At 37.0% G+C, this 17,243-nt stretch overlaps 2 protein-coding genes across 5 annotated transcripts; one reads left to right on the top strand and one right to left on the bottom strand.

Moving 5' to 3' along the window:
* The first annotated feature begins 216 nt into the window (after window positions 1–216).
* LOC5568208 (pantothenate kinase 4) lies at window positions 217–7,984 on the top strand. Of its 2 annotated transcripts, none has more exons than XM_021849450.1 (6): window positions 217–278; window positions 493–771; window positions 829–1,034; window positions 2,885–3,027; window positions 3,088–3,376; window positions 7,714–7,984. In XM_021849450.1, the coding sequence occupies exons 1-6, from the start codon at window positions 226–228 to the stop codon at window positions 7,899–7,901; spliced, it is 1,158 nt and encodes a 385-aa protein (XP_021705142.1). In that variant the 5' UTR covers window positions 217–225; the 3' UTR covers window positions 7,902–7,984. The 2 variants fall into 2 exon arrangements, with proteins under 2 accessions (XP_021705142.1, XP_001652140.1); XM_001652090.2 differs by lacking the exon at window positions 217–278 and adding an exon at window positions 299–400.
* Window positions 7,607–8,669, bottom strand: LOC5568205 (iron-sulfur cluster assembly 2 homolog, mitochondrial). 3 transcript variants are annotated; one of them, XM_001652088.2, is made up of 3 exons: window positions 8,473–8,669; window positions 7,998–8,408; window positions 7,607–7,879 (listed from the first exon to the last, which is right to left on the bottom strand). In XM_001652088.2, exons 1-2 carry the CDS (start codon window positions 8,511–8,513, stop codon window positions 8,027–8,029), a joined length of 423 nt encoding a protein of 140 aa, XP_001652138.1. In that variant the 5' UTR covers window positions 8,514–8,669; the 3' UTR covers window positions 7,607–7,879; window positions 7,998–8,026. The 3 variants fall into 3 exon arrangements, with proteins under 3 accessions (XP_001652138.1, XP_021705143.1, XP_001652139.1); XM_021849451.1 differs by having other exon boundaries at window positions 8,011–8,408; XM_001652089.2 differs by having other exon boundaries at window positions 7,759–8,408; window positions 8,473–8,667.
* Window positions 8,670–17,243: the final 8,574 nt, after the last annotated feature.

Below are 17,243 nucleotides of genomic sequence, written 5' to 3'. Positions count from 1 at the left end.
AGCAAATTAACTTGCTGTCCAGATCATTGAGAAGACAAATAGGCAGCTATGAAAGTATATGTAATAAGCTGTGTTTCAACAGAAACACCTAAAGTTTCAAAAACTTTAGTTTCAAATGATGAAAACAGTTGATGATAAGTGGGTACCAAAACGCAAAGTACCAAAAACGATGTGAGGAAGAGCCGAAAATTTATGCAGGATGACAGTCGTGTCAGTACTCTGCTTATGTGCATGTTCTGTTCACTTCTTTTGTTCTCTTTCGTCAAACGTACGCCCAGGTAAGTCTGCATTCCTCAGTAGACAGGCGAAGACATAATTTACTTTATACAAAATTCACTGGGTTGTTTCTTTATTAAGTCGACTTTATCGACTAGCTGTCAAACATTTCGAGATTTTTGTGGTTTGTTATTATTTTAGTGTTCATACTAGACATCAATTGTATTATTTTAATTCGAGCTAGTTGACATTATTCGAATCCAATTTACCTTCCAGTTGCAGTGAATTTGTCGAATTAAGTTTAATAATGACTTCACCAATAAGATTTAGGCTTTTGCAAGATGTTGAAAATTACTCTCCGGATACTCTTGATCTCAGCTTAGATAGCGAAGCCAAAAAATACTGGTTCAAGTGTTTCAATCGACTGGTATTAAAATTTGAACAACAAGCAGCGAAAAGCCAAAACGGGGACCCTACGGCTGTGGATCGTGCTGCTAAATTTCGTACATATTACTTGGACCAACTTGAGCAACTTCAACAGGATAACCCCAGTCTGTAGGTGACGTAAATTTTTATTAGTACAAAACTTACGACCCTTTCAAAACTTTTTAGTGACCCAAAACCCCTGGCAATAAGAGATTTGTTGGAATTGAATGAAACATCTTTAAGGCTATTTGGATTTGATGATCCATGGAGGGAACAGAAAAAAGTGGAAAATCAAGCATCAATTACAAAACTCAGCTCCAGGCTTGACTACATTGACCAAATAGAGGATACAAGAGCTAAATGGACTGAGATCATTAAGGGAGTGTTGGCAGGTAATGTGATATCTTTTGTTTATCTTATTCTACGATAAGATAATTTTTGCAAATAAGAATAAAGGTTTCGAAACGTTCGTTCGTAAGTAGGTAGGGTAAAGCTGGTTTCTTTCCATACAGATAACAATAATTTGTGCGATCGTTTTCTGGATCTGGTTGTACTAGTATTTCTAGTAATTGAGAAAATTATTGATCGTTCATCAAATTGTTGCAATATGGATGAAAAATCCCGGAACATGTAATCAATTCCCCCAGCATTAGTTGGGAAGGATCTTACGTGGCATGGTGAATAAGGCGGTTCAAAAAATCGTTTTTGCTATACACCACTCATTTGATTCTAGATCAAATTCTGCGTGAGACTGCCCAAGCCTTTAAAAGTTAGTCCGGGAATTACTATGGAGAAAGAAGGCAATTCATTCAATCGGTCATAGTGTTTGAGGGTTAGAGCTACGCTGATACTGTTAGATACGTTCGCCAGCTACAACTTTGCCGTATTGAAATCGAACGTCTCAGTAATAAGTTATTGATTTATATCCGATTGGAAACTGGATCTCAACAGTGCTCACAAACAACAACACAAACTAAATCTTCGCGAAGAAAAATACTTTTATTACTTCAAAAACATTTTCCATAGAACAGGTGGCATAGCACCATCAGCCGATCCGAAAAAAAAACACGGAACCGAAGTAAACGTAACAGAAAGTTAAAAAGGCAGCGCCCGCCCGCACGACTTCTTGCGATCCAAAATTATATTGTTATCGTGACTCCAGTTGGAAGCCGGAATCATCGACATGCGACAATCGATTTTGCTCAAAATCTATGCGTTGAACCTAACGTCGGGCAGTTCGACAGCGGATCTGGTGGATTACCCAGCGCACCTTGCCCGACGTAGCTCCGACGCATAGGTTTGGAGAGAATCCGTTTTTCGCGTGTCAAAAATTCCGGTTTTCAACTGTGTGAATAATATGGGTATCGACAAAATTTTTGAAAATTATGCTTCTGGAAGAAATTTGAAATTGGCGATGCTCCCGTTATCTTGCAGTCTGATACCTACTTGGATATAGTACCGGTTGATATCCCAAGTAACATTAGTAGCCAGTTTATTCAGCTGAAATTTGCTTCAGCGTAATTTGTTGGACTGTAGTTCCACCAATTTATTCGTTGGGATATACGTGATTTGAAATACAAACGTGACTGATTTTATGGAACCAGTTCTACGGGCCATATTTCGGATTTTTAACAAATCTTAATGCGTCCACCGGCATTTAATCTTCAATTGGTTCAAGTTTCTTGGAAACATGTTAACATCTACAGAACTTCACACTGTACAATATTACAAGCGACAAAAAAAAAGTGATTTGGACATGACCCCGGAAAATCAAGAACATCTTCGGTGACCAGTGGCAAATATTCATTGCTGAGATCAGGCCAAATTTGCTATCGAATGCTTCCGGTTGCATCCAATTCCATCTATTTTTTTTTTCAGAAAGTTGTAAGCATTTGAATTTGGTCAAAATCTTGCTTATCCCATGTGTATATTTTTGATATCCCTTAACGTTCAACGCTCTGTCATCGTAATCATCGTCATCGTCGAATCTTCAACAGCAGTTTTTTTTTTGTTCAAAACTAAAATTTATTCGACGAAAATGTGTTTAATATGCTTCGGTTGGAGAATAGAATACAGTGAACACATTTTCATAAACATTTTCATGAATTTGAACAAAAAAAAAATGCTTTTGAAAACTCTCAAATTGATGACGGATCCTGCCCCCAAGTGGGCCGAAATAATCCTTCTTACCTTATATCGCGGGTTTTATCGAAATACACTCTAGTTCAAGTTTCCATTTCAGGTAACATGTTTGACTGGGGGGCACAAGCTGTAGCTCAAATATTGGAGAATGATGCTAGTTTTGGTCTAGAAGAAGCACTTGAACAAATTCAAAAACGACCCTGGTTGATTGATTGTTTAGATCAATGGCTGGATAGAACGCAGGTACGTATTATTCATTATTGGAATGTCGCAAAACAGATAAAACTTTTTTTTTATTTCTAGGGACCCCCACATAAATGCGCTACAATTTTCACTGATAACTCTGGCATTGATATAGTACTGGGAATTCTGCCCTTAGTAAGACAATTTTTACTTCAAAAGACAAAAGTTTTACTGTGTGCAAACAAAAAACCAACTTTGAATGACATTACGGAAGATGAACTACAGGATTTAATAAGGCAATGTTGCTCAAAGTGTGCAATAATTAACGAAGCATATGAACAAGGTATGCTGCAAATTTTCGGTAATGAACAAAATGGCCCGTGTCTGGATTTCCGCCTTCTGACACCAGGTAAGGAGGAATATTATTGTTTACGTGCTATTGACTATAGAGATAAATTGATGTAACTAAAGAAACTATAAGCATTTTAGACTCTTTAGATGTAAACCCTTTGGACCGCCATATGTATTAATTTAGAAATTCTCTTATGCATTTCGCCAAGTATTATGTATCCGGTAGAAATCAAGACCAACATTTATTTATAATTATTGTTTTCTCGGGCCCCGTGCGTCGCAGCTAATATGTGAATAGTGCGCTGTGTTCATAAAAATCGTAAGAATGCAGCGCCACACTAAAAAACTGATTTCAAAATCGCGCGAGTTGAGGCGCGTCGCGAGTCTCACTGGCGCGATCCGGTTTGGTGGCGGTGCGACAATATATTCGAGGAATTAATCTTAGACATTAAAGGCCCAAACGTAATGATAGCGAGACGGAAAAGGAAGCGGAACCAGGTCAAGAAAGGAGCATACTGAAGTGTGCGTCGCTCAAGTGTTACAAATGGATTCTGAAATTCTTATTCTCGAATAAATAAGTCAATTATTCAATATTTCCTTCCAGTTTGATGCGACAATGCAACTAAAGTCGATTGCTCGTGATGTCGTGTTACGCTGGAATGTGTCTTATATGCATCAATTGACGTTAACACACGGCTACTGTCGACCATTTTTGCATTCGTATATCATGTGACATACTCGAAGATTCTTTATGCTCTGAGAAGTTGAGAATATTTCCAATTCAAAAAGATTCTAGACCTGCAGGGTTTGCAGGTAAGGTGACAAAACGTCGAAAGTCAAAACTTCAAATCCCAAAACGTCGGCTGCTAAAACGTCGAAAAGAAGGATATTGAAGAAAACGTCATTTCTTGAAAGAATGATTCTCTTCCGAAAGAATTAGTAATTAATTATATGCCAAACGATCATGAACAGTCATACCACATTTATTCGATCCATATTTGAAAAAAAGATGTCTGGCAAACAGTGCCATAGCATCAGCATTAGCATTTAACTCTTAGACAAGATTGGCGCATCCTCCAACAGTTGAGCGCTGTCCTGGCCACGTCCTTGCGAAGGCTGGGGAATGGGAAAGGATGATTGTTCAAACAACTTCAAAACCTACTTAAGAAAGATGCAGAGAACTCTACGACCTCTCATAAATGTTACGGGATGTTGTAGAATGTTGATGGAAAGGGTAGTGGCATAGGATACGTTTGGTAGACTTTCTGGCAGACAAATATTTCATATTTACGCATTATGATCATGTGCTGCTGATTAGAACAAACTCACCAAATTCCTTTTTTGAAACCCCTCTGCAATCCGTCGCTCCTCTAACAATGAACACTAGAGAACATAAACGGACACGCTTGTTTGAGCCGTAACTTAGAACTGTCCATTAAAATGCACGCACTACGTGAAAAATCGATAAAAAAAAAACTTCAGTTGGTAATCCATCTCCAACCGGGCATCCACAAACCATTCAATTTTTAAATCAATACGCTTAACACACAGGAGATTTAAAAAAACGAGTCGCGCGAAACGAGATCAGCTCGAACAAAACGCGCACAAGTCGAGAACAAGTAAAAAAACACACACACAAAACTCCACAAATTATCTTCAGATATAACCTGCAACAGCTTAGCTTAGACTGACTACACAGAATCTTTTGAACGGTTCAGTGACTCAGCGAAAATTTTTAAGCAAATAAATAATAATCGTACAGCATAGAAAAATATCACATAATCATTTATTAGTGCGAAACATGCCCAAACTCACTACCTCCACTATTGGAGCAGCGTTCTCCCTAATCGATAGAATTTTGAAATATAATGAATACATGTTGGTTTGAGGTTTTCCAACGTCTTATGTCTTATGAGATTTTCCAACGAGGCACGGGGCAAGTGTGTCACGTATGGGACAAGAAGGCCTCTAATTCTACTTTCTGGAATAAGTACAGATAACCACAACTGTTTAACAAACTATAGATGGTTCGTTTATAAATGTTTTATAAAAAAAGATACAGGCATTTATTCTTTTATTAATCTGTCTCAGTTACTAAAGATAACCTTTGAACAGTTCGACATTAAAAATGTTGACGTGCTAATACCCGAGGAGGAAAGAATAACTCGCCAATAACTTATGCATACCATATTTTGATATCATACCACAATTAGGTATTATTCAGTTATCAATACCTCTTTTTGGTATTATAATGGTATTTGAAAAAAAGGTTTAAAACAATTCAAAATACTTCATTTTGGTATTCGACAGCTATTGAGGACTGCTGGAGGTATTGAGCTAGTATTGAAAAATTTCATTTTTATATGAAAATCCATCAAGTATTATTTAGGTATTACAATACCTGATCTAGTTATCAGCCTGGTATTTGTAGAATATGCAGAAGGTATTATTTGAGGTATTTTACCTCTTATGCAGGGCTCATTCATACCTCATTCAGGTTGTAAGTATTGGAAATTATCTGGTATGGAATACCTCAATTTGGTATTCAGTAGTTATTTTCTTCTGCTGGGGTAGTTATCTTATTGAATTAAGGCTGCAGGTGAACCCTGATCATGTAGCTTTTGAACCCTCCCTTTAACAAAACTCATTCCTGTGAAAACCATGGAGAAGTAGAGGTGATCTCGGTCTCTAGTAACAATGGACGTCGCACTACCATTCATCCTCTTCATTGATGACCGTAAGGACGTGGTCGGCGCCATTATTGTAATTGCTAAGCTTGGAGTTTTCAAAAATGTACATTGAAGATAATGTGCTACTCCCAAGCTGACGATGTTCCCTGTACAATTTCGATTATTCCGGTCAATTACGGAGTAGCAATTACGAATTATACGGTCATCAATGCTTATGCTTATATACAAAAAAACTAAACATCAAAAAATATAACTTGATGTTTAGTTTTTTTATATTGCTGTTTGCGTTTGACGTGTAAATCTTGGCTAAAGCGAAGTATGCACTTCAACAGAAAAGAAATCGCCTATCTCGATGCGTGGGAAATTTCTTGCAAGAAATGCTCAAGAAAAGCATTTTTCCTTGATCGCAGTACGCAGTTGAAAAGAAATGTCATTTCAAATGGAGCTCACTGTAGGAAATTTCTTGACCATTTACCGCAGTTCAGCAATCAAAGGATACTTAGCAACCATGATCCATATCACCGCCAAAGTAGCAAAGAAAATTGATCTTTGACTTCGCTTTCCTTGTGCAAAATCTTACCGCGTTTGGTGTTCCCGCGTTTGATATTTGTGTTTCAAACGAACACAGCAATATATACACCTCTATTTTTGTATATACGTTCGAATGCCCTTTCGTTCGAAAACCGTTTTGCATTCCAGTTTACGCCAGCAAAATCAAGTGGGACATGGATTAAAACGTAGGATTCGATCCCACTTTCGATCCGCCGTAATGCGTGGTATGCACCTGAAACGTAAAGCGCTCAAGTAAAATTTCTCCTTTTTTACCGAAATAATTTCGACAGCTGATCCAGTGTGAGTGAAATTTCACTTTTACTTGCGGAATAATTGAGCGGCACATTCTTTCGAACGGAAAAGTTGTAGGGCAGGCGTTACCGACGTTAGGAAATCAGCTCTACTTCTCCGCACGGCACAGCTCAAGTGATTTCGGTAGCGGAATCATCCCTTGACCGTTGCTTGTCCTATCCTTTTGCACAGTACTTAAGAACAGCATATCAGCCATAAACAAAACTGAATTTTTTTCAAAAAAAAAACAAAAGAAGTTTTGCTTTAATTGTCTAATACTGCATTATATCAGTGTTTACTACTAATTGCAATCAAAATAAACCGTCTAGGACATTGCCGATAAATGTCATGTTGCTAAAATCGAACCGTGCCAAAATCAAACGTTCGTTTTTATTGAAACTTTTATCGCCGTAATAAAGGCCACGAATTAAATTTACTTATTTTGAACGTGATATGCCTCCAAAAATTCCACATAAACATTGAGATTAATGACTCCATGATCCATTATTTTGTATATGCATTTACGTGGTTCCATAAGATAATTTAGTTGTGTTGAGTAATGAATAGTTAAATTTATTGAATAATTCTATTGTAGTATTGATTCTAACGTGCTGATTTATTACCGTGTTTAATCATTATTGTGATTAGCGGTTTGAATTGAGTTCAAGAGGTCAATCCGTTGAATCGGTTTTTTTTACCGTGGTGTATAATCCAAAACCGGTGTTTCTACCCTAAGTCGTAGAGAAATACAACTGTTATATTTTTTCGTTTTATTGTAAAAATAGCAGAGTTACAGTGCTTATTCTTATTTAAATATAAGTGTTTTGTAGACCATTGAATCTGTGTTCGTTTTTCATTTCAGAGTTGTGTGATGAAATATTGCAGAGCGATTTACTTATCATCGTTGGAATGGCCAGAGCACTACACACTAATTTGAATGCAAAATTTACATGCGAAACGTTAAAGTTAGCAGTTGTGAAAAACGAATGGTTGGCCAAACGTCTTGGAGGAGAAACTTTCTCAGTTATCTGTAAATACGAAAACATATGATATTATGTGCTATTTCGGTATGTTGGAAAATTCAAATAGATCAATGCACCACGAAACAAGAAATATATTAGCAATTGTTCGACTAGGGGATCTTACGTAACATATTTACATCCGAAAACAATCCTTCAATCTAATTTGATTGCAAAAGACGCCCCACATGAGCAGCCATTTTCGGCCTTTGGATTGTTTATAATCCTAAATCCAGATCGTATCAGCTCGGTATGGAAGTCAATTGTCGATCCATTCACGTAGTCAATGGATGTCTGATCGATCACTACGCGTGCATCGTTTTCACCAAACACCATATCATCCGATTCAAGTTTGTCGTCTATATCGAATTTGTATTGAAAGCCGGAACACCCGCCGCCCTCAATCGTCACTCGCAGAAAGGATTTGTCGTCGCAAATTTCCTTCAGCCGCTTCACGCAAGAATCACTGAGTTTCAGTTGGCCTTTACCAGCCGGGTTTGTTGAAATATGTGCGACTTTTATAAGAAATTGCGACTGGCTGAAAGGGAAAATATACAATGGAAATATTCATTCGGCTATTCCTGCATAAAATTGATACCTACCGCCCAACGATTCCAGTGAATATGTTTCGAACAAGAGCCATTTATAGTAGTATATTATTTTGATTTATTTTTTCTGATAGATTATTCTCAAAGCTGTGATAGTTGCATCCTACCGAAGAATGACGTCTAAACATAAACAACTATCGTAGTTTCGCTCATTCGCTTCCTCTATCAGCGTTATTTATCTTTGAATTCTCGAATCAGCTGGTCTTTTAGTAAAATACACCCTAAACAATTTCAACTCAGAGCCTGAGTGAACACATAGTAGTGATCCTTTATAAAAGAGATTCGCAGAAACTGAAATTTCTGTCAAAAAGTTAGTCAACCCAGTCAACCGAACTGCAAGAGCTGTTAAATTGTGAGCAAACAGAACATGTGTATTGTGAAATTGTGGAGTAATGTAATCCGCACAGACAAACAGACGTAACACTTAGAGCAATTAAAATCCATCGCCTACTTCACACAATCATCATCTGGTGGCCATGTTTCACGGAATAGACCGTTTTACGAGACGTTTTTGAACACCTGATCGCTCATTTTATGAATGAAAATTTGACAGGAGGCGGTGTCGTAACATGTAAAAGTAACAGCAATATCATCAGTGTTGCCGTTTCGTATAATGGATAATCAGAGCTCGAAAAACGTGCGTTATTAGTTTTTGGTATCTAAACGTGATTTTAAAAGGGTAATGTCTTCTGAAGAGTTGGAGGATATCACTTTATTTTGATATAAACATATTTGTTGTCTGTCCACTTAGCAGTGTGGTGTAAAAATACTTTTTTCAATATTTACTCAAATCGAGTATTAGTCTTTAGCAAAGTTGTAGATAATAATGATTGAAAATTTTTCTTCTTAGATACCAACTTTGTACAAACATTTGGAGTTACAGAGCATTTTGTATTAAATACTCCTAAAACCCGATTTTTATAATACTTTTTCTTAATCGTTTTTCTTAAAGACACCAACTTTCTATCTCATCTCCTTAGAAAGTTATTAAAGATTTTAGTAAAATAAATAGTCACTTTTTGTCTCAAAATATACTGCTTCGCGACTAAAAATGGGTGAACAAATGTGCGATGTTCGATTTTTGACTTCTTCGTGTCGCGTGTCGCGAGTCACTTCGCAATAGTGCCCATCTATGCCCTACGCCGTGTGCATTAGGGGTCGTCCATAAATGACCCCCCCCCCGCTTGGAAAATACGTAGCTTATCAAGCAACCCCTCCCCCCTATGTCATTTTTTTTATTTGCTTTCCTCTGTGGTTGGGTTAAAACAAAAAAATGGAATTCAGAAGTTCAGTACAAAGTTTGATATTAAATACTGACTGAAACGTAAGGATAATCTAACGAATAATAGTTTGAAATACAGTAGCGCTCAAAAGAAATTCGAAAATAGTTTTGAATAAACTTTTCCTGATTAAGTTGTTGGCTAAATTGTATTACTTTTGCTAATGTTACCATAAAAAACAAGTTCACAGCTGACATTGTAGAAAAAAGGAAAAATCTTTAATTGAATTGATGAAGCTAATAGTAACGAGTACAATTGATTTTATAATATGTTGAAAAGAAATTTCGTTATATTAGAGGATTATTTTTTAATTATTCGTTGTAAGGTAACAGATTTCATTGAAAATGATCAACAATGTGTCTTGATTTGAAATGGATATTCGTCATTATTATCCAAATTCAAATCCATTTAGAAATCAGTGGCCAGATATAGAAAAGATTGCTCTTATAATGTTTTGAATGTTTAGAACATCTTAGCGGTTATTATACAAATTATTCATCTTTATTAATATTTCAGCTAAACTTCATTATCGTTCCCCATACTGAAATAATCTTACACAACCTATAATGAAACAATTAAATAATAGCAATAATCTTTCTTCAAATTACCGAGTTATTAAAAAAATTGAATGAGAGCGTGTGATTCAAAATACACAAGTTAAAGTTTATTTTTGAAAAACGGTCATATTTTTAAAGTTGCCTATCTCAAAATTTTGATTTTCGAGTTATCTAGTTGTAGCATTGAGGGAACAAATTGTTCTAGCTGTTACGTCTGTTCGATTCTATGACACTATCCCGAACGCCACTACCCCGAATGCCACTACCCTGAACGCCATTACCCCGAAAGCCATTACCCCGAATGGGTCATTACCCCGAACGCCACTACCCCGAATGGGTCACTACCCCGAACGCCACTACCCCGAATGGGTCACTACCCCGAACGCCATTACCCCGAATGCATAACATTTTGAGACTTATCCTAGTTAGAGAGAGGGAAGATAATTGTACGATTCCTTATGAGTATTTAACGAGTTTGGCTCAATAATGTATTAGAAGATTAAATTAGAACATAGTTTCCCAAACTGTGGGTCGCGACCCCCAGGGGGGTCGTGAGCTGCACTCTGGTGGGTCGCGAAAAAAAACTCAATTTGTATTAATTGCCTTAGATTTTTTTTCTACATTTTCAAATGTCTCCCCGAATTGAAGTAAAAATGGTTAGGTACCTACTGATGATCACAGCTTGACATGGCATTTCAAATTTTCTTGGAACAATATTAAAAAATTGAAGCTGTCAAATATTTTGTTCAAAACAAACTTAATTTTTCATATAATAAAAGTTTTGCGTAAATATGGTGAACTATTTTACATCAACGCTAATGTGCAAGGAGTTTGGTTAAATGCATAGATTTACATACTATATTTCTGTGTCAAAATTCTGAAACATAAATTCATGAAACATGAAATTTAGCCAAAAATGAAATTTTACAATATTTGTTCAGCAAATTTTATCACAAATACTGGGAGTCAGTGATTTTTAATAATAAACTGCACTCTTACTGCTAAAATTTCTAGTCGAGCAAAAATTAACCATCGAAAATATCACAAAATTGATAACTTTAGTTTAGAAAAACTTTTTTTTCTTGATTCCTGAAATTCTATGTAAAGTTTATATTTCCATAAAAAATGTATTAAGGTTGAATATAATATTTCGATGTGAACAATATTATTTGAACCAGAATTAGTGACATTGAAATGTTGGCAACATCGAAAACTCTGTAATTTAAACGTTCTAGGTACATATCGTTTCCAATAAAGTAACGATAGACTTCGAAAGTTTAGGTGGAAAACTAATGTATCAACATTTTTCACCTGGTGGGTCGCGAAGAACACGCCAGAGGGCTAGGTGGGTCGTGCACTCGAAAAGTTTGGGAACCTATGAATTAGAAGATAAAAAGCAGCTAGTTTTCAGCAAATAATTTTTACATACTAAGTTTTGTTTGGATTTGTCCTCTAAATTTGGTGAGACTCTCACAGCCACATTGCAATGATCTGAAGAACAGCCTATTTCGAAAAGAAGGGTGAACTTATTATGAAAAGTATAGATATAATATGCACAAAATTAGGATGTAGTAAAGTCTCTTATTGCACGTCGATACCCACTTCCTTTACTCGTTTTTGTAGGTGCCAGCATTAAGATCTTCCTAAGATTTTGTTTCGTAAACGATGATTATGGAAGATCACCCTGACATAGTCGCTGCAAGTGTTGTTCTATGGAACCCACTTAAAGACCATACCTGATAGACAACCGTTCTGCTATAGCAAGGAAACGTTAATACACTTGTACATGTTAGAAAAACGGCAGCCTCTGATTGCCGCTACAGAAAAAACTTTCGTTGGTTTGTGTGATCATTAATTTGAATTTCGATGCGATAACCACATTTTTTTTATTCAAGACGATGAAGAAATGATGATGGCAGAAAATTTGGTGAGCAAAACCATAAGAGACCTGTCTGTTTTATTGCAAGAAGATAAAAGAAAGGGAAAATTTCTGAATAGAGTTATAGCAGGATTCACTTCAGTGAATGCCTTCTGGATATATTCCTTAAAAAAAATGTTCTCTATGGAAATATAAGTGACTATCTTATCCAACGACAATTTGAAAGAACAGCCTGTTGAATGAAGAAGGGCAAATTTCAGGTGAAATGTTTGCAGCTATGACGTGAATGATCACTGTAACAACTTGATGCTGTGGCACAACCTATTTTCATAAGAAAGGAAAATATTTGTTTAAAAACAAAATTGAAATATGAACACCACCAAAAAGTCCAAATGACGGTGATCACGCAGCTGTTCAGCAAGACCATATTGAGGGTTATGGGTTCGAATTCCTTCGGTGGCGGATCTTATGCATTGAACTCTTCCTTGACGTTCCTGGGCATAGAGGCACATGTACAAGAATGGTTAATTGACAAGGATAGCTCTCTTCTTCTTCTTCTTTCTGGCATTACGTCCCCACTGGGACAAAGCCTGCTTCTCAGCTTAGTGTTCTTATGCGCACTTCCACAGTTATTAACTGAGAGCTTACTGTGCCAATGACCATTTTTGCATGCGTATATCGTGTGGCAGGTACGATGATACTCTATGCCCTGGGAAGTCGAGAAAATTTCCAACCCGGAAAGATCCTCGACCGGTGGGATTCGAACCCACGACCCTCAGCTTGGTCTTGCTGAAAAGCTGCGCGTTTACCGCTACGGCTATCTGGGCCCCTTCACTTTGGATAGCTCTCAGTCAATAAAAAGCTTATTTTATTAAAAGCCCATCCACAAATTTCGTAACGCTGAAGGATGCAAAAAATGTTGTTGGTAGTTGTCTTCAAAATGTTGCAGCCAATACACAATGTGTAGAATTTCCATACAAAAAATGGTACGAGGGGGTGGGAAGGTGTCAAACTGCGAACTGCGAAAGTGCCCACTGAGCTGATAAACAGGCACTGTCTCAGAAAGAATGAGAAGAAGATAGTTGCCAAAAAAGTTATTTCGAAAGAATAGCTGATATATAAAAGAAGGGAAAATATATGATGAATATTTTACAGACGAATTTTACGCGCCATTAATTACCAGTTTTCGTTAGAGACGCATTTTTGCCCCCAAAACATGATACTGCCCCGTATCTCATACTATTCGGGGTAATGGCTCATTCGGGGTAGTGGCGTTCGGGGTAATGACCCATTCGGGGTAACGGCTTTCGGGGTAGTGACCCATTCGGGGTAGTGGCGTTCGGGGTAGTGGCGTTCGGGGTAGTGGCGTTCGGGGTAGTGGCGTTCGGGGTAGTGGCGTTCGGGGTAGTGGCGTTCGGGGTAGTGGCGTTCGGGGTAATGGCGTTCGGGGTAATGGGATGGAGCCGTCTGTTCATCTGTGATATGAATCTACATCGCATGATTATAATGTGCAAACAAGGCTTCAGCAACGTGGTGATCGGTATATCATTGTGCCTTTTACAGGTGAGTATAGTTTATAGTAGTATTAACAAGAAATATCTTATCTTGTAGCATATTTTTATTACTTTCAAGGATACCTGAACCAACATCGCGCTTTATCCAAATGAGGTAGACTATTATTATGAATTGAATGAATGAATTGTCTTTATTATCGAGACTTTCAGCCCTTGGCTGGTTCGTCTCTTAAATTATGAATTATGAAAGTTTATCTCTGGGTGGTATCAGTTTGTGTAAGCCTGAGACTAAGTATACTTTTGTTATTTAGGGAGACTTACGACTTCGGCACCATTCGACTATTATCGGCAACCAAATTTCAAACGCCAAATATACAGTATTTTGCTATCAAAACACATCAGTGAAAACTTTCAGATGATTCTTTGTTCTGACCGCTTCCCGCTGGCGAAATTTCCGAGACTAAACAAACGATATCGCCGGAGATGTCATCAATTCAAATGAGCACGCCTCAAAATGGGACTGATTTGGAGCTGCCGAAGAGATTCACCAGCAGTTGTTATGGGAAAGTTGCCGAAAAAAATTGAGGCTGCCGACAATAGTCACACTGACAAGGGATGTTCGCAGCGTTGTAAAAACGTTTCCAAAAGCATTTTGACAACTCTGTCGGTGTGAATCGATAGAGCACTACTTCCCAAACTGTACGCCGCGGCGCCCTGGTGCGCCGTATCACTTCTCCAGGGGCGCCGCAAGCTGATTCATATTAAACTTAGAAATCAGTTCATGATCATAGAAACCCTACGGATCATGTGATTCAAATTCACTCACTTTGTATGGGAAACAATTCACACAAAATCAAAACGGTATTTTATAGCAGTGTTAATTGATTGTCATTTTAAGATTCATTGTTGAGCATGTTTAAGCTTTTAAAACTCTGCTTTGCAAACTTCGAGCGCTTCTGGCAACACATTTGTGTAATTTTCAAACATGATGAAATCATTTTTGTGTTGATTTATGCTTCATTTGCCGAAATTCCATGTAACATTGAGATGCATCTCCATTTGTCATATAAAAAAGCAAAAAAAATCAACAAAGAGCAGTTTTCAAGAATATGTTGAAATTGTGTTGGTCCAGAAGAGTTTGATTTTATGCGAATCTTAAATATTATTATTGTTGTACTCAATTGAGTGGCTCAAAGTTCAGCAACCAAGAATTATTACTGATTTTTGTTTTTGATTCTTATTGTGTAAGGTGACTTTTTTTATTTTCGGCAGTTTTATACTCTTCGTCATGTTTTTATTTTAAATCAATAGGGCCTAAAATTTGCGTTAATACTTTTCGCATATAAGCGCATCTTACTGCCGAATTTCTGGGCTTCGTGGCCGTGCGGTTAGTGTTACCAAGCATTTAGCCGCATCGAGTCAAGGAGTGTGGGTTCAGTCCGAAAAACTTTTCGTCAGGAACGTATTTCGACGGTGCCACTGGGCGTTGCATGCTAGTCCGTTGTATAGTGTGGTGCTTCCTTCAAAGGACATAACCGTCCACTGGAAGCAATAACGTATCCGTGTCTTTAAAAAAAAATGATTGTTAAAAAAAATCAGAAGGATCGTTGACGTTGACCAAACGAAGAAAACAAAACTACCAAAAATACGTAAGTTCCCCTGCTTAGCTTTTGCAAAATAGAATACGACAAAGTGTCAAGAACAAACCATTACCGATAAATCCAATGCGAACATTTAACATTTTCTTCAGAAAACAACATTAAAAATTATGATCTCTCGAAGAAAATTTTAGAATGTTGCGGATAGTTTTAAGGAAATTATGAATTATTCACAATATAATAGTTTGGTGGTTTGTAAATTGATTGCAATGTGAAAGAAGAACCTATTTTTATCGTAAGTTTTTTAGAACATAAGCTTCAAGAGTTCAAGGTTTATTTGCAACACATTTTATTACTGTGTGAGTAGATTTGCAAATAAATTCAAATATCCCAGGCTCGACATTGAAAATGAAATTCATTTGTAATTTAAAAGATATCTTTGAACCCATATTTTATATCCTGTAAATAAAGAATAAAATAATATGTTAATCAGTCCACAGTCCGGGAAGTCTCACTTCTGTGCCAACTGCAGCCAGTACTTATAGCTCAGAAATTCCGTAGGTACGAACAGATAAAAGATACCAAGTCAAAAGGTAGAATAATTAATATCACTTGAGATAGGTAGACATGACAGTCCTTTCCCCTTTAGAAACTCTCTAATAACTCTTTAAAAGCCACCTACAAGTTGCAGCAACTCTTACAACGAAAAATCGAAAATATATCAAAAGAATTCCACGATCTTATCTTAAATACGCAAATTTTGCTAATTCCATGTCTACAACAAAACATTCAAATCATTGGATTTTACTGCTCAACATTACATTTGACAAATTCGTCAACACTAAGGAACAATTTCGTTCATCTCAATATAGCAATCGCTTCACAAAAGAACAACTATGTACACAATAAACGACAATTTCGTCAGCTCTGAAGAACAATTTGGTTCAACTCAAATCGGCAATTTTACCACACTTTCAAAAACAGATACAATTGGCAATTCGCCACCCCTAAGAAAATCGATTATCTTCAACACACGTTTCCATAATCCTCGTCGCTACTTTTATATCCTGTAAATAAATAATAAAATAATATGTTAATCAGTCCACAGTCCGGGAAGTCTCTCTTCTGTGCCAACTGCAGCCAGTACTTATAGCTCAGAAATTCCGTAGGTACGAACAGATAAAAGATACCAAGTCAAAAGGTAGAATAATTAATATCACTTGAGATAGGTAGACATGACACCATAAAGTTGTACTTATAAAAATAATCTAATATCACAATGATATTTATCGTTCCTTGACAATATATAATTCTACATCTTGCCAAGTTATTGCCGTGTTTTGTCCTTATTAAAAATATTATACTTCCGAAAGTGGACACACAAATATACAATTCATCTTCAGTATTTTTTGTCTCGGTGCGCCGCGTTATTCCTAGAAAGTTGTGATGGGCGCCTAGATCTCAAATAGTTTGGGAAAGAAACAAACACGGAAATTACAAAAGAAGCACGGCATCGGCTTAAAATGCCGAGAATACGTAAGTTCCTCTACTTCGTGAAAATATTAATAAACTTTTTTGTAATCATGTACGCACATTAACCGGGGTTGAACAACAAAGATGAAAATTATCTTGAATTTGTCAGAAAATAGGCACAGATAAGGCAAAAAGCATTCAAGCGTAGACGGAAAATTCCGTTCAGTGTATGAAACAGCTGTTATGACATTCGCGAAATCGACTGTACAGGGTCTGGCATTTTAAGTGTTACGTGACAGATTGTCGGTTCATTTGTAATCTACTTCTATTATTTTCGATTTTCCTTCTAATTAGGCTGATTGGGCCCATGCATGCTAAGAAACGTTTGACATTTAGTGTGCGCCTTGTTTGCAAATTGCCCGTGAGAGAGAGAGCGTGACAGCACCAACACACGGCACACAGTA

The sequence above is a fragment of the Aedes aegypti genome, chromosome 3 (genome assembly GCF_002204515.2).
Source record: "Aedes aegypti strain LVP_AGWG chromosome 3, AaegL5.0 Primary Assembly, whole genome shotgun sequence".
In the NCBI taxonomy this organism is placed as follows: domain Eukaryota; kingdom Metazoa; phylum Arthropoda; class Insecta; order Diptera; family Culicidae; genus Aedes; species Aedes aegypti.
The sequence above is the reverse complement of the archived record's forward strand: the minus strand, read 5'-3'. Positions and strand labels throughout refer to the sequence as shown.